We start from the raw sequence: 20,555 nt of genomic DNA on the forward strand, positions 1-20,555 counted from the left end.
GGCGAGGGGGCTCTGCCCGGGGATTGGCTGCCGCGGCCGGCGGCGCTGACGAGCGGCGGGGCCGGGCCGGGCAGGCGGGCGGAGCCGGCGCATCCCTGGATGCTGCAGCCCGGAGCCGCGACCGCGCCCGCGGCCCCGGTGAGACACGGGGGGGGGGCTGCGTGTGCGTGTGTGTGCGTGTGTGTGTGTGTGTGTGCGTGCGCGCGCGTGTCTGTCTGCATGGCTGTGCATGGGTACGTGTCTGCACGGGTGTGCCCGTGGCCATGGGTGTGTGTGCATGCGCGTGTGTGAGAGCGTCTGGGTGTGTTTGTGCATGGGTGTGCATGACTGTATTGTGTGCGCGCATCTGTATGCATGCATGTGCGCCAGGGGGGAGGCGTGTGTGTGCATGGGGGCGCGTGTGTGCATGCGTGCCATTGCACATGGGAGCAGGTGCACATGTGTGTGTGCGTGTCGACGTGCCCTCTCCCGTGGCAGCGTGCCCCCCTGTGCAGGCGTATCCTTGCATGCACCCACACATATCCTTGCCCGTGTGTGTGTGTGTGTGTGTGTGTGTGTGTGTGTGTGTGTGTGCAGACCCATGCATCCCTGCCTGGGGAGAGGGGGGCCTGTGGGCCTGCACACGTGTGTGCATGCATGTGTGAGCCCCCCGCGGAGGGCAGCACCCTCTCCTGCTACCCCCCACTTGGGGCGCTGGAGCCGGGGCCTGGGCTGCCCGTCCCTGCCGCTCCCTGCAGGCCGGGGGGGCAGCAGAGGCCCCGGAGCTGGAGCCAGGTGGTGGCTGGGGGGGCTCCATGCTGCGCCGGGTGTAGGCCCAGGCCTCCGAGCTGTGATGGGGGGGGGGGGCTGTGTCAGCTGAAGGTGATGGGCAGGGAGCCAGCCTTGGCTGGAGGGACAGACCGGGGATGCCGGGGCTTGTCCTGCGGGCAGGGGCTGGAGCTGCACCCTGGGCTCCCGGGCACCCCCTCCCAGCTGCCGGGGCCGGAGCAAGCCCCAGCCCCAGGAGGGAGGCTGGAGCTCCATCCATCTGGCTGCAGCCGCGGCCTGGTCTCCACCGTGCTGCCCAGCGCGTGTACATGTGGGCACAGACGTGCACGCGAGTGAGCCAGGGTGGAGGCTCATGGATGCTCTTTTTGCAGGGCACCAAGGGTTAATACCCCACCCCGGACACCTGCCTTTTTCCTGCTGTGCCGGGGTCCGGGTCTGTCTGGGGGTCCCTGGAGCCTTGCGGGGGCTGGAGGGGGTGGGAGGCCCCTGGGATGCCCCAGTTACCTCTGGGGGGTATGCAGGTGCACGTGTGTGTGCATGGGCATGCATGTATGCTCCCGTATGCGTATGCATGTGTTTGTATGTGCATGCATGTGTACATGGGTGCATCTGCGCATGCACATGTGTGTGCCTGCATGTGTGCACGCATCTGCCCCATCTGCGGCATCCTCATTTCTCAGCCCACCTGTGGTGGTGGTGGAGGGGTCTGGTCCCCCCCCCCCACAGAGCAGCTGTGTACAGCATGAGGCTGGGGGCCGGACACCTGGGTTCTCTCCAGGGAGAGGGGTCTAGTGGTTAGAGCAGGGGTGCATGGAGCCCACATGCTGCACTGTGCCAATGCCCCCACTGCGATGCCTCTGCAGGGTCCAGGGGCAGGGTCCTGGGCTGGACGGGGTTGCAGGGCTGGACTGTGCGGGCAGCTCTGACCTCGTGTCCCCGCAGCCGCCCGCCCCCATGGCCGACGTGGCCGAGCTGGATAACATGGACGTGCAGACGCAGAACAACAACAGCCGGTGGGAGAGCGGTGACCCCCGCGCCTGGGACGACACCACCGCCACTGCCAAGCTCTTCGAGTGCTCCCGCATCAAGGCCCTCGCCGGTACGGGGCCGCCCGGACGCCTGGGTTCTCTCCCCGCACCCGGGGCAGAGCCAGGGGGGGAGGCCGGGACACGGCCGGGACGCCTGGGTTCTCTTCCAGCAGCCTGGAGCTGGGAGCTGGGACGCCCGGGTCCCGTTCCCAGCTCTGGGGCAGTGGCGGGGTCACCTGGGGTCCTTTCCAGGCTCTGCAGAGGTGGTAGGACCTGAGAGCCCAGACGCCTGGGTCCCATTCCTGGCTCCAGGGGGGGGCTGGAGCCAGGATCAAGGCGGGGGGCGCTGGCTGACCCACTTGGCCCCCTGCAGACGAGCGTGAAGCCGTGCAGAAGAAAACCTTCACCAAGTGGGTGAACTCGCACCTGGCGCGCGTCTCCTGCCGCATCAGCGACCTCTACACCGACCTGCGGGACGGCTACGTGCTCACCCGGCTGCTGGAGGTGCTGTCAGGGGAGCAGCTGGTGAGTCCCCCCCCAGCCCCGGCCGGCTCCAGCCAGGGCCCGTCCCCGGGGTCTGCCGGGGGGATTGTGGGATCCCTGCTGGGATGGGACTGCAGCAGGACGGAGCCGGGGTCTGAGCCAGGCCAGGGCAGCTCTCGTTGTCCTGAGGGTGGCGGTGGCCGTGGGTCACGCCCCTGCCTGCGCCCCCCCAGCCCAAGCCGACGCGGGGCCGGATGAGGATCCACTCGCTGGAGAACGTGGACAAGGCGCTGCAGTTCCTCAAGGAGCAGCGCGTGCACCTGGAGAACGTGGGCTCCCACGACATCGTGGACGGCAACCACCGCCTGACGCTCGGCCTCATCTGGACCATCATCCTGCGCTTCCAGGTACCACGGCCACGGGCCGGCTCCCGGGAGACCCTCGGTGCATCTGGCTCCGGCCCCGAGGGTCAGCTGCGAGCCCCCACTCAGGGCAGGGGAGCACCCAGGTGTCCGGGGCAGGGGTACGTCAGTGCTTGCGCCCATTCCCTAGATCCAGGTGATCAAGATTGAGACGGAAGACAACCGGGAGACGCGATCAGCCAAGGACGCGCTGCTGCTCTGGTGCCAGATGAAGACGGCAGGGTGAGCAGGGCAGGGGGGAGCCCGGGGCGGTTCCGGGGGGCTCGGGACCCCACGGGACCCCCGGGCTGACGCCTCCGGCCCCCGGCCCAGGTACCCCGAGGTGAACATCCAGAACTTCACCACGAGCTGGCGCGACGGCCTGGCCTTCAACGCGCTCATCCACAAGCACAGGTCGAGCAGCCGGAGCCCAGATGCCTGGGCTCTGTCTTGGGGAGGGGAGTGGGGTGCAGTGGTCGGAGCGGGGGCCAACAGGCTCTCTCTTGCTCCCAGGCCCGACATCATCGACTTCGACAAGCTGGCCAAGTCCAACGCCACCTACAACCTGCAGCAGGCCTTCAACGCGGCCGAGGCGCACCTGGGCCTCACCAAGCTGCTCGACCCCGAGGGTAAGGGGGGGCTGGGGGGCGCAGGGCCTCCGCGAGGGGCTGCGACCTGAGCCCCGGGGGACATCCAGCACATAACTGGGGGGACCGGGGCCACGCTCAGATCCCCGACGCCACCTCTCTCTCGGCAGACGTGAGCATGGAGAACCCGGACGAGAAGTCCATCATCACCTACGTGGTCTCCTTCTACCACTACTTCTCCAAGATGAAGGCTCTGGCCGTGGAGGGGAAGCGCATCGGCAAGGTGGGGGTCGCGGGCACCATCCGGGCCTGGGGCAACCCGCACGCTCCGTTCCCTGCCGCGCTTCCGGTAGCGCCGGCCCCGGACGCAGCCATGAAGGCCAAGGGCACTGTGGATCTCATATGGGGGCAGGGGCAAGCAGCTATGGGGCATGGCGGGGGGCCCAGCGCTAGCCCTGGGGGAGCTGGGGCAGATGGAGGTTATGGTTCCCGGGGACCGTGATCACAGTTGAGATGTGGGGGTATCCAGCCTGGTGCCCTGTGTCCATGGGGTACCTGGCATGGGTCCCTGAACCCATGGGAGGTAACCAGCATGGGTCCTTGAGCCCATGGTGGGTATTTGGCATGAGTTCTTGGGCCCATGGGGGTACCCAGCATGGGTCCTTGAGCCCACGGGTGTACCCGGTGTGGGCCCTTGAGCCCATGGGGGGTATCTGGCATGGTCCTTGAATCTGTGGGGTACCTGGCATGGGTCCCTGAGCCCATAGGAGGTACCTGGCATGGACTCTTGAGCCCCGGGAGTCCCTGGCATTGGTCCTTGAGCCCATGGGGGGTACCCGGCATGGGTCCCTGAGCCCGTGGGAGGTACCCGGCATGGGTCCTTGAGCCCATGGGGGTACCCGGTGTGGACCCTTGAGCCTGTGGGAGTCCCTGGCATGGGTCCCTGAGCCCATGGGGGGTACCCGGCATGGGTCCCTGAGCCCATGGGAGGTACCCGGCATGGGTCCTTGAGCCCATGGGGGTACCCGGTGTGGACCCTTGAGCCTGTGGGGGTACCTGGTATAGGTCCTTGAGCCCATGGCTGGTAACCAGCGTGGGTCCTTGAGCCCATCGGGTACTCAGCGTGGGTCCTTGAATCCATGGGGGATACCTGGCATGGTACTCTGGGCCCGTGGGGGTACCCGGCATGGGTCCTGGTCCTGTGGGGGTACTCAGCATGGGTCCTTGAGCCCGTGGGGTACCCGGCGTGGTGCTCTGAGCCCGCAGAGGTAACCGGCCCGGTGCCCCCGGCAGGTGCTGGACCACGCGGTGGAGGTGGAGAGGCTGGCGGGGCGCTACGAGCAGCTGGCGGGCGAGCTGCTGGAGTGGGTGGAGCACACCGTGGGCCTCATCAGCAACCAGAAGTTCGCCAACTCCCTGGCCGGGGTCCAGCAGCAGCTCCAGGCCTTCACTGCCTTCTGCACCCTCGAGAAGCCGGTCAAGTGCGTGGCGGGGGGCGCCGGGCGGCAGGGCAGCCACGGGTGGGGGGCCGTGGGCACATCCTGACCCACCCATGGGCGCAGGTTCCAGGACAAGGGGAACCTGGAGGTCCTGCTCTTCACCATCCAGAGCGAGCTGCGCGCCAACAACCGCAAGCTCTACGTGCCCAGCGAGGGCCACGGCATCGCCGACATCAACAAGGTGCCGCCGGGGCCGGGAGGCTGGGCGGCCACGGCACGAGCCGAGTCGTGCCGGTCTCAGCCGGGTGTGCCCCACGTGCGGGGAGGGGGCAGCGGCGGGGCCGTGGCATGAGCCGAGTTGTGCCAGTCTCAGCTGAGCCCCCCCTGCCCCCCCCCCCCGCAGGCCTGGACACAGCTGGAGAAAGCGGAGCACGAGCGCGAGGTGGCGCTGCGGGAGGAGCTGATCCGGCAGGAGAAGCTGGAGCTGCTGGCGCAGCGCTTCGACCACAAAGCCGCCATGCGGCAGACCTGGCTGGGCGAGAACCAGCGCCTTGTCTCCCAGGTGGGCACGGCGGGGCTGGCCCGGACGCCTGGGCTCCTGCCCAGCCCCAGGAAGGCAGCAGGGGCAGCCCGGGTGCCTGGGACCCCTGACCCAGCCCCGCGCCCCCCCTAGGACAACTTCGGCTACGACCTGCCAGCGGTGGAGGCGGCCATGAAGAAGCACGAGGCCATCGAGGCCGACATCTCGTCCTACGAGGAGCGCATCCAGGCCGTGGTGGAGCTGGCGCTGGCGCTGGAGTCCGAGAGCTACTACGACGCGCGGCGCATCGGGGCGCAGCGCGACGGCGTGCTGCGGCAGTGGGGGCTGCTGCGCGAGCTGGTGCGCGCCCGCCGCGCCCGCCTGGAGCAGAACCTGGCGCTGCAGCGCGTCTTCCAGGACATGGTGCACATGATCGACTGGATGGAGGAGATGCAGGTGGGCGGCCGGCCCGGGCGGGGGGCGCGGAGCCATGCCAGGACCCCCACCCCCGGCTCTGGCCTCATGCACCTGTGCCCGTAGGTGCCGCTGGCGTCCAAGGAGAGCGGGAAGCACCTGCTAGAGGTGGAGGACCTGCTGCAAAAGCACGGGCTGCTGGAAGCCGACGTCGCCGCCCAGGCCGAGCGGGTTGGGGCGCTCAACGCCGCCGCGCTCAAGTTCACCAAGCTCGAGGGTACCGGGTCCGGGGGGGGGCGAGGGGGTCTCGGTCAGAATTGGGGGACGCCTGGGTCCCATCCCACTCTGGGAGGGCAAGGGGGGCAGGCATCTGTCAGTGCCTGACCCCCGTTCCCTCCCCAGGCTACCAGCCCTGCGACCCCCAGATCATCCGCAACCGCGTGAACCACGTGCAGAGCTGCCTGGAGGAGCTGCGGGCGCTGGCGGCGCGGCGGCGCACGGAGCTGGAGGGCTCGCGCGAGCTCTGGGCCTTCCTGCAGGAGCTGGAGGAGGCGGAGGCCTGGGTGCGGGAGAAGGCGCGTCTGCTGGCGGCCAAGGGCTGCGGCAAGGACCTTCGCAGCGTGCTGCAGCTGGCGGCGCAGCACAAGGGGCTGCTGGGCGAGCTCGGCGGGCGCCGGGCCCTGCTGCACCAGAGCCTCCAGCGCAGCGAGCAGCTGCTGGCGCAGGGGCAGGCGGGCGGCATCCCCGAGCGGGCGCGGGAGCTGCGGCGCCGCTGGCGGGAGCTGGAGGAGGCTGCGGGGCGGCACCAGCAGCGGCTGCAGGAGGCGCTGGGCCTGTTCCAGCTGCGGGCCGAAGCCGAGGACCTGGCGGCTTGGCTGCGGGACGCCTTCCGCCTGGCGTCCAGCGAGGACTTCGGGCACGACGAGTTCTCCACCCGCTCGCTGCTGCGGCAGCACCAGGCCGCGGCCGAGGAGGTGGAGCGGCACGGGGCGGCCGTGCATGGGCTGCGGGCGCAGCTGGCGCACGTGGCGCCCGAGCGCCGCGAGGCGGCCGAGGCGGAGGCCCGTGTGGCCGAGGCGGAGGAGCTGTACGCCGAGGTGGCCGAGCTGGCCGGGTTGCGGCGGCAGTGGCTGCTGGACGCGCTGGCCGTCTACCGCATGTTCGGTGAGGTCCACGCCTGCGAGGTCTGGATCGACGAGAAGGAGCAGTGGCTCCAGCGCCTCGGGCTCCCCCGCCAGCTGGAGGACCTCGAGGTCGTGCAGCACAGGTGGGCCCCCCGGGACCCACTGCATCCGCGTCTGGGGGGCACCGGGGACCCCTGCTTGGCCCGGGCCTCGCGTGGGAGCGCGAGGGGCTGGAGCCCGAATGCTTGGGTCCCATAGCTTAGCACAGTTCGGTCCTCTGTCATGGCAGCGTCCCTGCTGCCCTGTGCCCCCTCCCACGCCGGGGCCGTGCCAGCCCCCCCGCCCCCAGCTGGGCTGTGCCTGCTGCCAGCTCCCGTGTGTCCTGCGCAGGTTCGAGAGCCTGGACCAGGAGATGAGCAGCGTGATGGGGCGGATCCTGGATGTGAACCAAATCGTGCAGCAGCTGGTGGACGGGGGCCACCCCAGCTCCACCGAGGTCATGTCCTGCCAGGACCATCTCAACAGCAGGTAGTGCGGCCAGCGGCGTGGCCAGGGGGGCATCCCCTGAGCTCTCCCCTCCAGGTGCTGTGAGCTTGCCTTGGGGCCAGGACATTGCCTCCCGTGCCCGGGATGCTCAGCAGCTGCTCCGCGTGGCCGGTCTGAGAGGACCGGTCCCCTCCCAGGCGTTGGGAGTGGCAACGCTGCAGCTGGACGGGGCAGCTGGGAAGGTTGCAAGCCCCCCCGGGGTCTCCCATGACTCCAGGTTGTCCCGGGGCCCTGGGTTTTCCCGTGATACCGGTTCCCCCCGCAACCACACCCCTAGCATCCCGGTGCCCCCGTGACACCAGGCTCTCCCGGGGTACCCGTGGCGGGCCAGGCCGCTCACGCCGTGTGCCCGGGCGCAGGTGGAACGGGGTGGTGGAGCTGGTGGAGGAGAAGAAGGCGCAGCTGGACGCGGCGCTGCGGCTGCAGAGCTACCTGCTGGAGTGCGCCGAGGTGCAGGTGCAGCTGCGGGAGAAGCGGCAAGCAGTGGAGGCCACGCGGCAGGGCGGTGGCAGCGGTGGCAGCGAGCTGGGCGGCGTGCTGGCCCTGCAACGCCGGCTCTCGGCCATGGAGGCGGCGCTGGGCGTGCTGGAGCCCCGGCTGGCGCGGCTGCAGCAGGAGGCGGAAGCGCTGGCCACGGGCTCCGACGCCGCCGACGTGCTGCTGCCCTTCGAGGAGCTGCGGGAGGAGTGGGAGGCCCTGACGCAGGCGCTGCAGGGCTGCGAGGACGCGCTGGCCGTGGCCGGCCGACTCCAGCGCTTCATCCAGGACCTGGACGACTTCCTGAGCTGGCTGGTGCGGGCGCAGGCGGCCGCGGGCACCTCGGAGGTGCCGGGCAGCCTGGCCGAGGCAGAGCGGCTGCTGAGCCGGCACGCGGCGCTCAAGGAAGAGATCGGGCGCTACGAGGAGGACTACGCCCGGCTGCAGGCGGTCAGCGACCTGCTGGCACTGGAGGAAGCCGACGCGGCCTGCGTGTCCCTGCAGCAGTGGCTGCAGAAGCTGGAGCTGGGCTGGAGCAAGCTGCTGCAGCTGTGGGAGGCGCGGCGCGAGGTCCTGGTGCAAGCCCACATCTTCCAGCTCTTCCTGCGCGACGTACAGCAGGCCCAGGCCTGTCTCTGCAGCCAGGTAACTCGTTAGCACCCCAAGCGATTAACACGGGGTGCTCATTAGGCTTCAGGGTGAACGGCTGATTTGTCCTGTGCTGCCAGGAGCGGCTGGGGGCTGCCGAGTACCGTATTTCCCCACCCACAACGTGCCAGGGGCTGCCGAGTACCGTATTTCCCTACCCGTGATGCGCCAGGGTTGCCAAGTACCATATTTCCCCCCCACAATGTGCCAGGGGCTGCCGAGTACCATATTTCCCCACCCGCAACATGTCGAGGGCTGCCGAGTACCGTATTTCCTTGCCTGCAACGCACCCGTGCCTCAGCATGTTGCAAGGGCGAAGCCAAAAGAGGCCTCGACTTGGCAGCCGGGTGCAAAGCCGGGGCTCGTGCTTCGGCTCCAGGGCGCGAGAAGCCTCAGGACCGGATCGTGCCGCGTTTCCTGCGTGCAACACGCATGCCCCATCCTGGGGGGACGAGGGCACGTGGTGGGCGAGGCAGCATGACCGGCGAATGGGCATTTCCTGGGTGCTTGTGGTCACCTCGTTATTGCCTTAATTGGCTGCTTTTAGCGACTGTGGGGGCTTGGTGGAGCCCTTGGCGCTCACCGGGGCTGCCCGGCTCCTCCGCAGCGGTCATTGCCTGCTGGCATGGGGATGAAGCGCCAGGCAGTGTCCATCCCCGGACTCCTGGGTTCCTCGGCGTGACCGAGTGATTTGGGCACCTCCCTCCTGGGGCCCTTGGCTGGCAAAGGAGGGTGGGGGCTGCTGGGCAGAACGGGGGGGGTGCGGGAGCCCCGACTCCTGGGTTCCCTTACCGCGGCGTCCCCGCAGGAGTCGACGCTGGCCGGCGCGGAGCTGCCCGACACGGCGCAGGGGGTGGAGGCGGCCATCAAGCAGCACCGGGACTTCCTCACCACCATGGAGCTGCACCAGCAGAAGACGGCGCTGGCGCTGCAGGCGGGCGAGAGCCTGGTGCGCCAGGGCAGCCTTTATCGCCCGCGTGTCGAGGAGCACATGGGAGCCCTGCGGGCCAAGTAGGCAGCGCCGGTCCCGGGCACGTCCCCGCCACCCCGAGCGCCCCCGCGGCGGCCGGCTGAGCCGGGGTCTCCTCCTCTCTCGGCAGGAGCCAGCGCAACCAGGAGCTGGCCCAGGCCTGGATGCAGCGTCTGCAAGACCACCTGGAGCTGCAGCGGTTCCTGCAGGACTGCCACGAGGTAGGGCCAGGGCGGCACCGGGCTCGGCGGGCACCCCCGGCCTAGGGCTGCGGGTCGGGAGTCAGGGGCAGGGGCGCTGCATCCCCGTCAGCCCAGAGGGCCTGATCCTGATCCTGATCCTGCTGGGGGGGGGTGCTGGCTGCAGGCCTGGGTCTGTGCCTGGAGATGTAGTGGGGGGGCTGGGGTCTCCAGAGCTGCCACTGGGGGGGGGTGGGTCCGGACACCCCATGGGGGGCAGGCAGCGGAGGGGAGCCACGTCCAGGGCACGTGGGGGGTGCACTGGGGTGACCGACAGATGGAGGGAGGTGGGAGGGGGCGCCAGGCATGGAGTGCCTGCCTCATCTGCATACCAGGCTCCGCCCCCACCCCTCCCCCACCTCTAATGAGGACAGCATATGTGGTTTCCAGGCAGTGCTGGGCCCCAGCAATGAATTCGGGTGGGGGCAGGGCGGCGGGGGTGGGGGGGAGCTGCCAATACCCACCCACATACACAGCTCCCCCCAGCCAGCTGGGTGCAGACAAGGGGGGCCTTGCACCAGCCTTGGGGGGGGCTCCAGGGGCCGGGGGGCCTGCTAAGGGGCGGCGGGTCGGGAGCGAGGGGCACTGCAGAGCCCGGTCCAGTCCAGGGTCTCAAGGGGCCACAGGCCTGGTCCACGCTGACCCTGGATGGTGGGGGGGCCGCGGGTCCCCTCCCCAGCCCGTGGGGAAGCAGCGGGCTCCAGGGGTTAGCGCACCTGGGTCCCACATGCCGTGGCAAGGGGTCTGGAGGTGGGGGGGATGCCGTCCTGTCCGTTTGTCCTCCCCGCCCCATCTATTCCAGCCCCTTCCCCCCTCCGTCTCCATCCTCTCCATCATCTCCATCCCCGGTGGCCTAGGTGTTGCCATGGCGCCCAACCCCCCCGAGTTGGGACCTCCACTCTGGCTCCCCCCGCCCCGCGCGGCGTGGCCTCCCCGGTGCCGTCAAGCGCATGACGCCGCGTGGGGGGGCCTCGCTCGCTCACTCGCTCGCTCACTGCAGCACCGGGGCTGAGCCGGCGGCGGAGGCGGGGGGGGGGGGGGCACAGGCACCTGCTTCGGGGGGGGGGCGGGGGCAGAGCCGGCATCCGCAGCGCGGCGGTGCCCAGTGCCAGGGTGCGGGCGGGCGTGGGAGCCACGGTGCTGGCAGCTCCTGGGGGACCCTCGGGCCTGAGCCCCCTCCCCGCCTGCCCGCCCGCAGCTGGATGCGTGGATGCGCGAGAAGATGCTGATGGCGCGCGAGGCCGGCCGCGACGAGGCCCCCCGGCTGCGCCAGCGCCGGCTCCGGCACCAGGCCTGCCTGGCCGAGCTGGCCCAGAACAAGGAGTGGCTGCAGAAGATCGAGAAGGTACTGGGGGGGGCGGTTTGGTCCTGCCGTCCCACCTGGCCGTGGGGGGCAGCTGGAACGGGCAGGGGTCTGTCGCGAGCGAAGCCCCCCATCTCCATCTCCATTGAGACCCCGGGGGCTGGGGGCCCACCTTGGCTGCGCGGGGGCCGGGGAGCAGGTGCGGAGCCACAGATGGTGACGGGAGCTGGTGTATTGGGGGGGGGGTGCATGCGTGTGGGGCACAGGTTTGTGCGTGTCTGTGGTGTGTGCATGTCTGCATGTGTGTGTGGGTGGGTGCGTGTTTATGCGTTCCTGGTGCGTGCAAGCATGTGTGTTTGTGTGTGTGTAGGTGCATGCGTGGGGTGCATGTTTGTGCGTGTCTGGTGCATGGATGATTATGTGTGCGCATGAATGTGTGCGTGTGTGGGATGCATGTTTGTGTGTTCCAGGGGTGTGTGAGGAGGTGTGTTTGCATGTGTGCATGTGTGTGTGTGTGGGTACATGCGTGTGGTGCATGGGTTTGTGCGTTCCTGGTGCGTGTGCGCTTGTGTTTGCATGTGTGTATGTGCACATGTGTGGGGGTGCATGTTTGTGCGTTCCTGGTGTGTGCGAGCACATGTGTTTACATGTATTCGGATGCATGTGGGGGTGCATGTTCATGCACGTCTGGTGTGTGAGAGCATGTTTGTGCCTGTGCGTTTGCATGTGTGTATGTGTTTGTGTGTGTGCATGGTGAATGTAAGTGCGTGTGTGGAGTCATGCGTGTTTGTGCATGTATTTGTATGTGGGGTGCGTGTGCAGGCATGTGTGTGTGCACACAGCAGAGACAGCACTTGACCCCCGCCCCCGCCCCCAGGGTCTCAGCTGCCCGCATCAGCCAGGGGTTTTCCTCCAGCCCGGCCCCCGGGAGACCCCAGCCCGACTCCGCTGGCTGGTGCCCCCAGCCCCGGGGGGGGCTGTGACTTCCCCCCTCCCCCCTGCACACATGTGTGGGCCCCACCAGGAGTTGGGAGCGGGCAGCCCCGGGGGGGTGGGGGGTAACACCTGCTGGGGGCCAAAACCCGCTCCAAAGTGACCCTGGCGCCAGGCCGCGGCGGTGCCGGCAATGTCACCCGCAAGGTGCCCGGGGCTGGGGGGGCGGCCGGGGAAGGGGGAGAGGGGCCGGGGGGAGACAGGAGATTGCGCTGCTTCTAGGAGTGTGTGTGTGTGTGTGTGCGCGCGCACACATGTGCTTGGCTAAATGTGTGCATGCATGTGCCTCGGCATATCTGTGTGCGTGTGCATGTCTCTGTGCACACATGTACATGCACATATGCCTGCCTCTGCATGTGCGTGCACGTAGGCGTCTGTAAGTGTCTATGCCTCTACGCACATGTGTGCATGGGTGTGTGTGTGTGTTTGTGTGTACGCACACATGTGCAAGTGAGTGCCTGTGTTTGCATCTGTGCATCTGAGCCTGCATGTGCAGGGGTCTGCATGTGCACACGTGCGCGTGCCTGCGTTCACGTCTGTGCCTCCAAAAGTGCACGCACAGGGGTAAGCGCATGCACGTTTGTGTGTGTGTGCACGCGCGTGCCTGTGTTTATGTTTATGTCTATGGGTGAGTTCATGTCTATGCCTCCATGCCTACATGTGCGGGGGGGCTGTGTGCGTTCACACCCGTGTTCATGCATCCATCCACGCCTGGGTTTACATGTGTCCCTCTCTGTGCACACGTGTGCAGGTGTCTGTTTGCACAGCTCTGTGCATGTGCGAGCAGTGACCCCCCCCCACCTGGAGTGGGGGGGGGGGGAATCCAGTCTCCTTAACCCTTTGCATCCCATGGCCTCCTTGCCAGAGCGGCGGGGTTGGGTGGGGGTGCCCGGCATGGGGCGGTCTGCGTGGCCCTGTCTGTCCACTCGCAGCTTCACCAGCCCCCATCTGTCCCCCCCGTTCCCCCCAGGAGGGGCAGCAGCTGATGCAGGAGAAGCCAGAGCTGGCAGGCTCGGTGCAGCAGACGCTGGGCGAGCTGCGGCAGTGCTGGGCTGAGCTGGAGAGCACGACGCAGGCCCAGTCGCGGGAGCTGTTCGAGGCCAGCCGGGCCGAGCGCCTGGCACGCAGCTTTGCTGACCTGGACCGGCGACTGCTGCACCTCGAGGACCAGCTGCAGGCCACGGGCGCTGGCCCCGACCTCACCTCCGTCAACTCCCAGCTCAAGAAGCTGCAGGTAGGGCCGGGCAAGCACCGGAGTGGGGGGTGGGGGGGTCAGCATCTGGACTGAGCACCTCCGACACCTGGGTCCCCTGTGTGGCATGGCTTAGCTCGGGGAGGGGCGCATGGTGGGGACCCCAGACCCCTGGGTTCAATTCCAGCTCTGGGCAGGGAGGGTGGCCTAGCAGGTAGAGCCCAGGGCTGGATGGCAAGCTCCGGCGCTGCCACCTGACAGAAGCGTGTGCATGCATGTTTGTGCACACATACGTATCCACGCACGGGCATGTGCACATGCATGCAGCGGGGCTCTCCCTGCTCCACACTGGGCTGGGGGGACCCTCCGCGGGCAGCATTGGAGCCCGGGTTGCCAGCGGCTCCAGGACCGGGCTCCGCTCCTTGCAGACGATGGAGACGCAGGTGGAGGAGTGGTGCAAGGAGGCCGGGGAGCTGCAGGTGCAGGCAGCGGCGCTGGCACCCGAGGCGGTGGCGCAGGAGTCGGTGGGCGAGCGGCAGAGCGCCGTGGGCACCCGCATCGTGCGCCTCATCGAGCCCCTCAAGGAGCGGCGCCGCGTGCTGCTGGCCTCCAAGGAGCTGCACCAGGTCACCCACGACCTGGAAGACGAGATCGTGAGTGCAGGGAGGGGCGCCACCCCAGGGTGGGGGGGGCCTGGGCACAGCTTGGGGGCACAGCTCTCACCCCCCCCACACCCCGCTCCAGATCTGGGTCCAGGACCGGCTGCCTCTGGCCACTCTGAAGGAGCACGGGGGCAACCTGCAGACGGTGCAGCAGTTCATCAAGAAGAACCAGGTGAGCGGTGCTGGCTGGGGCGGGGGGGCCCGGATACCTGGGTTCCCTCCCCAGGTCTACCCAGGCATGGGGTTTCCTGGGAAGTGGGGTCTAGTGTGGGGCTGGGAGCCGGGACGCCTGGGTGGGGGGTCACATCTAGACCATGTTGGGGGCTAGAAGCCCGGACACCTGGGCTCTCCCCTGGTCCCTGCCAGGCAGGGGGCCAGGCACTGCCTCCACCCCGGGGTGCCTGACACCCCCTGCCCCCCCAGGCCCTGCGGCGGGACCTGGAGCTGCACCAGGCGCGGCTGGAGGAGGTGCTGGAGCGGGCGGGCGCGGCGGGCGCTGTGCCAGGCCCCGAGGCGGAGGCGGCACGGCAGCGCCGGCAGCGCCTGGCCGAGCTGTGGGTGCAGCTGCAGGAGGCGGCGGCGCGGCGGCAGCAGCTGCTGGACGTCACCTTCCAGGTGCAGCAGTTTTGCTTCGACGCGGCCGAGGTGGAGGCCTGGCTGGGCGAGCAGGAGCTGCTGCTCATGGACGATGAGAAGGGCAAGGTCAGGGACGCCCGGCGGGGGTCTCGGGGGGTTGCGCCGGGGGCTCCGGCTGACCCCCGTGCCCGGCTCCGGCAGGACGAGCAGAGCACGCTGCAGCTGCTGAAGAAGCACCTGATGCTGGAGCAGACGATCGAGAACTACGAGGAGACGATCACCCAGCTGTCCCGCCAGTGCCGGGCGCTCCTGGAGCTGGGGCACCCCGACAGGTAGGCCCCCGTGCCGCCCTTCCCCCCCTCCCCCCGCCGCGGGCTGCGCCGGCCGCGGGGGCTCTCGGCACTGACCAGGGTGTGTCCTTGCCCAGCGAACAGATAAGTAGGCGCCAGTCTCAGGTTGACCGGCTCTACGTGTCTCTGAAGGACCTGGCCGAGGAGCGCAAGGCGCGCCTGGAGCAGCAGTACTGGCTCTACCAGCTCAGCCGCGAGGTGGACGAGCTGGAGCACTGGATCGCCGAGAAGGAGGTGGTGGCCGGGTCGCCGGAGCTGGGCCAGGACTACGAGCACGTCACGGTGAGCGGGCGCAGCCTCCGCCCGGGGCGGCTCTGGCCTCTGGCCACACGCTTCTTCCTGCCACGTGCCACGTGCTGGCCTGGCTGCACCCAGGACTGCGGGCTCTGTCTGCCGCGCCCCGTAGATCTGGCCACGCGCCTGGCTCTGTGCCGTGTGCCATCTGCCAGCCTGACTGTACCCGGGACTGCGGACTCCATGCTGTCCGCCGTGCCCCATGTCTCTGGCCACGTGCCACACCTTGCTCTGTGCCTGGTCATGCCCAGGACAGGGGCTCCGTGCTGGCTGCCATGCCCCGTAGCTCTGTGCCACGGCTGCCGTGCCACGTGCCGGCCTGGCAGGTAGCTCCCAGCTGTCCCTCCATGCCATGTAGGTCCAGCCCCATGCCTCTCCCTGCGCCGTGGTGCCGTGGGCCAGGCCCCTGCCGGTCTCACGCCACCCCCCGCCTCTCCAGGTGCTGCAGGAGAAGTTCATGGAGTTCGCCAGCGAGACGGGCAGCGCCGGGCACGAGCGCATCTCGGCCGTGAACCAGATGGTGGACGAGCTGATCGACTACGGGCACGCAGACGCCGCCACCATCGCCGAGTGGAAGGACGGCGTCAACGAGGCCTGGGCCGACCTCCTGGAGCTCATGGAGACACGGGCCCAGATGCTGGCGGCCTCGCACGAGCTGCACAAGTTCTTCAGCGACTGCAAGGACATCCTGGCCCAGATCGAGGAGAAGAAGCTGCGCCTGCCCGAGGTCACGGCCCGCGACGGGAAGTCTTCGGCCGGCGCCCTCCAGCGCCGCCTCGGCTCCTTCGAGCACGACGTCCAGGTGCTGGTGACCCAGGTGCGGCCCTGGCGGCGGGGGTCTCCGGGGTGCAGCGGGCCGGGGGACCCCACGTAGCTGTCCCTGGGTGGGCGCTGCGTCGGGGGGTCCCCATCCCGGCTCTCACCCCGGCGCGGCTCCGGCAGGTGCGGCAGCTGCAGGAGGGGGCGGCGCAGCTGCGCACGGTGTACGCGGGGGAGCACGCCGAGGCCATTGCGGCGCGGGAGCAGGACGTGCTGCGCACCTGGAAGGAGCTGCTGGGCGCCTGCGAGGCCGCGCGGCTGCACGTGGCCTCGGCCGCCGACCGCCTGCGCTTCGCCAGCGCCGCCCGCGACCTGCTGGCCTGGATGGACGGCATCCTCGGCCAGATCCGCGCCAGCGACAAGCCCAGGTACCCGCCGCCCCACGCGCACCACCCCTCCGTCCTCCACGCCTGCCTGTCCGTCCGCCCCAGACCCTGCTGGTCCTTGCCTCCCTCGCGGAGGTGGGAACCGAGGTGTTCGAGTCTGCGGCTCCCGTCGCTCGCCCGGGCCGGCCCCGATCCTGCCGCAGGGGTTGGGGACGGGGAGCTCCTGCCCCCCTGGACAAGGCCTCCCCATCGCCCCAGGGACGTGTCGTCGGTGGAAGTGCTGATGAACTATCACCAGAGCCTCAAGAGCGAGATGGAGACGCGGGCGCCCAGCCTGGCCGCCTGCGTGGAGCTGGGCAAGACGCTGCTGCTCAACAAGAGCCCGGACGCCAACGAGGTGAGACCCCAGGCCCCGATCCTGGGCAGCCCCCTCCCCGGGGGTCCCCCCAGCCCTGACAAGCACTTGCCCTGGCCCCTGCAGATCAAAGCCCAGCTGGAGAAGCTGCTGGGCAAGAAGAAGGAGATGATGGAGAAGTGGGAGAAGCACTGGGAGTGGCTGCAGCAGAGTGAGTCCCCGCACCCGGGCTGGACAGGGCAGGCGAGAGCAGGGGGGGGGCTGGAGCCCGGACACCTGGGTTTTTTCCAGCTCTGGGGGAGCAAGTGGGGACTGGAGGGATGTGGAGCCCGGACGCTTGGGTTCCCTCCAGCTCCGGGAGGGGAGCAGGAGCCAAAAGGTTACAGGAGGGGGTGCCGAGGAGCCCGGACGCCGAGCCCCCGCTGTCCCGAGCGCGGCAGGTCATGTCCTGACAGCCCGGCGGGGGCTAACGCGGTGCTCCCGCAGTGCTGGAGGTGCACCAGTTCGCGCAGGAGGCGGTGGTGGCCGACGCGTGGCTCACGGCGCAGGAGCCGCTGCTCAAGAGCAAGGAGCTGGGCAACAGCGTGGACGAGGTGGAGCAGCTCATCCGGCGCCACGAGGCCTTCCGCAAGGCGGCCGTCGCCTGGGAGGAGCGCTTCAGCTCGCTGCGGCGCCTCACCACGGTGCGGGGGGTCGGGGTGGGCAGGGGGGCGCCACGACATGCCAACCCGGGGGTGGGACCCAGGCGTATGACGCCCCCGCCCCGTCCCTGTCCCCGCGCAGATCGAGAAGCTGAAGGCGGAGCAGAGCAAGCAGCCGCCCACGCCCCTGCTGGGCCGCAAGTTCCTGGGGGACCCGACGGCGGAGCCGGGCTCGCGGGCCGTGCCGCTGCTGCGCCAGGCGCTGCACGACAAGGCGGAGGCGCGGGCCGAGCTGCTGCGGAGCCGGGCGGAGACGCCGGCCAAGGTGGAGCCGCTGGAGCCGCGCGTGGCCTACGTGCGCCACGAGCTGAAGCCGGAGCGGCTGCAGCCCAAGATCGACCGGGTGCAAGAGAGCCTGGCTGCCGCGGCCGCCGCGCAGGTGCCGGAGCCAGCGCCAGAGGCCCCGCGGCCGGCGGAGGCCACGGCACCTGAGCCGGCGCCGGAGCCCAAAGCGGAGGTCAAGGCAGCCTCCGAGCGGCGGCGAGAGCGACGGCTGGAGCGGCAGGAGTCCAGTGAGCAGGAGACGCCGCGGCATGACGCCAAGGCGGGCGGGTAAGCCTCCGGGGCCCAGACGTCCGGAGGGGGGTGAATGGGACCCGCCGCTGGACATTTTGGGGTAACAAACGGCCATTTGGCGCTGTCCCAAATGCTGAGATTTCCCCCCAAAGAGGAAGGGGAGCCTGAGGTTTCCCCAGAGGGTCTTGCCCCCACCGCCCCATGCCCCTGACCCGGTCTCTCTGCTGGCAGCAAGGCCACACTGGCCGACATCGTGGAGCAGCTGCAGGAGAAGGAGTCGGCGCCGGCGGCCGCTACGGTAAGTGCCGGTTTAGAGGAGGGGGGTGGTCTCCAGCTGGGACCCTCACCTGACCCCCCCCGCCTCATTTCCCCTAGTCCCGGGAGCGCGAGTCGCCGGCCCGCCTGCCCAGCATGGACCTGCTGCCCGAGCGAACGCCACGGCCCGACCGGCCCCGCGCCCGTGACCGCCCCAAGCCTCGGCGCCGGCCGCGGCCCAAGGACCCCAGCCAGGGTCCCGGGGAGGCACGGCGGTCGCGCTCGGCCCCGGCGCCCAGCAGCGCGCCGCCCCCGCCGCCGCCCACCCACACGGCGCAGCTGGAGGGCTACCTCTTCCGCAAGCGCGAGCTGGAGGGGCCCAGCAAGAAGGCCTCCAACAGGTGAGCGCCGCGTCCCCCCACCGCAGCCGCGGGGCCCCGATCCTGGCCAGGATCCATGCAAGGGGCTCGACTGCAGCTGCCCTATGCCCGGCAGGTCCTGGATCAACCTGTACTGCGTGCTGAGCAAGGGCGACCTGGGCTTCTACAAGGACGCCAAGGGGCAGGCGTCGGGCAGTACCCACGGTGGCGAGCCGCTGCTCAGCCTGGCCGGCGCGCTCAGCGAGGTGGCCAGCGACTACAAGAAGAAGAAGAACGTCTTCAAGCTCAAGTAAGTGCCCCCAGGCGGGCAGGGACGGACCCCCGGGCAGGGGCCAGCACTCGGCGCCCCGCTGCTGGGGGTCCTGGGATGGCGGGTAAGGGGCAGGATTGGGACCCTGGCCTGGCACCCGGAGCCAGGAACCACGGGCGGGTTGGCACCGGCTGGACCCGGACATCCCATGTCTTGCAGGACGAGCGACGGGAGCGAGTTCCTGCTCCAGGCCAAGGACGAGGTAGGAGCATGGCCATGGCGGTGTCCAGGCACTGCTGTGGCCACCCGCCTATGGGCTCTGGGGATCCCATCCTGCACCCTGCACGCGCTTGGGGGGGTATCGGAGGTGGGGACCAGGCCGGGGGTGGCCGGACACGGAGCCTGACGCCTGCCCCCGTTGCAGGAGGAGATGCAGAGCTGGCTGACGGCGCTGTCCACGGCGGTGCAGGAGCACGCGGAGATCGCGCGCTGGACGCAGGCGCTGCTCACCACCTCCTCCACCGACGAGGGGCTCCCCCGGCGGGAGGGCGACCGCCGCGCCAGCACCTCGGGCCGCCGGAAGTGAGGTGGCCGGCGGGACTCTTCCCCCGCCCCGCGCCAGCGGGCCCTGCGCCGGGCCGGCCGGACACCTCCCTGCGGCGCCGCGGGACTGTGCCGCTGCTATCGCCGGCCGCCGGCGCCTCGCACAGCCCCAGGCCCAGCGGGAAAGGGCGCGGGGGGCTCCGCCAGCGCGGCCCCCCTTCCCAGCCGCCTGCTCTGGACGCTGCCCAGCCGCCCCCCCGGGTCCGGCTCGTCCTCACCGGACCGCTGCAGACGGGGCTGAGCCTGGGGCCAGCACCTGGTGCCCCCGCACCCCGGGCCGGGGCCACGGGGGCAGGCGAGCGCCGATGCCGGCATGGGCCCGATTCGGGGCATCCTTCCAGACGCCAGGTACCGGGGGTCTCCCGGCTGCCACCCGGCGTTAACCCCTCGCACGCTGGGCACGATGACTCCGTTCCCGGCCCCCTGCTTGCCCAGCCGTCTGCCCCCACCGCCCCCCGCAGCTCCGACGTCTCCGTCCGTCCGTCCGTCCCCGTCTGTCTTTCACATCCACGCCTCCCCCAGCCCCGCGCTCAGCTCCTGGATGCTGGGGGGTGGGGTTTCTGCACTGCCCTCCCCGCTCCGCCCCCCCAGCGAGAGCCTGGGGGTCCCAGCGGCCCCATTCACAAGCCATACCGCCTGCCGCGGCTGTGCGGGGGGGCGGGGGCCGGCACCGTGCCATGCCAGGAGGCCTCTTTTTATGCAATACAAAGGGGGGGGGCAGGGGGCCCCAGCCCCTTCGGGTCATGCAAAGCCCCAGGGGGCCCATCCTGGTCTTTTCCCATGTGTGGGGGGGGTCCAGGCCCAGGCTGTGCTCCCCCTTGGCTGCCCGCACGGGGCCTGGACCATGGCACCCCCAGCCCCACCCCAACACTGATGCCTTGGGCCGGCTCCCGCTCGCCAGGACCCCCCCGGGAGTCAGTGATTTTGGAACCGAGCCCCCCCTCTCTGCCCCCAACCCCTTTGTAAAGATTTTAACCCCTCCCCCAGCGCCAGCGGCTGCATGAGACGGGCAGGGGCTTCCGCGCTGTGCATGCACCATCCCCGCCGCCCCCCGCCCGGCCCCACGGACCCCGGGGCCCGGCCGTAGAGACCCCCCCTCGGAGCCGAGCGGCTCCGGCACTGTCCCGTAGAGCCGTCTGCGGCCGCTCCTCGCGCCTTCGCACCCAATAAAAGGGCAGGAAAGGCCTCGACCGGCACCCACTGTCTGCCTGTATTTTTGGGGGGGGGAGGCTCTTTGCAGGGGGGGTTGGGAGGCACTTGGCGGGGAGGCAGCTCCATGGGGCCCCAAAATGCGGCTGGCTGCAGGGGGCACTGCCCTGGTGGTGCACGCAGCGCC

General features: G+C 69.8%; 1 protein-coding gene across 1 annotated transcript; it reads left to right on the top strand.

The window, feature by feature from the left end:
* Positions 1–55: 55 nt before the first annotated feature.
* Positions 56–20,415, top strand: SPTBN4 (spectrin beta, non-erythrocytic 4). Its single transcript, XM_059718300.1, has 36 exons — positions 56–138; positions 1,711–1,867; positions 2,170–2,321; positions 2,513–2,686; positions 2,832–2,923; positions 3,014–3,094; positions 3,194–3,309; positions 3,438–3,550; positions 4,561–4,748; positions 4,830–4,947; positions 5,110–5,268; positions 5,380–5,682; positions 5,767–5,917; positions 6,043–6,907; positions 7,155–7,292; positions 7,670–8,432; positions 9,244–9,446; positions 9,536–9,626; positions 10,843–10,989; positions 12,911–13,174; positions 13,561–13,785; positions 13,877–13,966; positions 14,218–14,496; positions 14,572–14,702; positions 14,798–15,002; positions 15,454–15,831; positions 15,957–16,201; positions 16,418–16,556; positions 16,641–16,725; positions 17,001–17,197; positions 17,298–17,767; positions 17,963–18,029; positions 18,107–18,387; positions 18,482–18,655; positions 18,836–18,878; positions 19,041–20,415. Exons 1-36 carry the CDS (start codon positions 100–102, stop codon positions 19,200–19,202), a joined length of 7,485 nt encoding a protein of 2,494 aa, XP_059574283.1. The 5' UTR covers positions 56–99; the 3' UTR covers positions 19,203–20,415.
* The last annotated feature ends 140 nt before the right edge of the window (positions 20,416–20,555 follow it).

Source organism: Alligator mississippiensis, chromosome 15, assembly GCF_030867095.1.
Source record: "Alligator mississippiensis isolate rAllMis1 chromosome 15, rAllMis1, whole genome shotgun sequence".
Lineage (NCBI taxonomy): Eukaryota > Metazoa > Chordata > Crocodylia > Alligatoridae > Alligator > Alligator mississippiensis.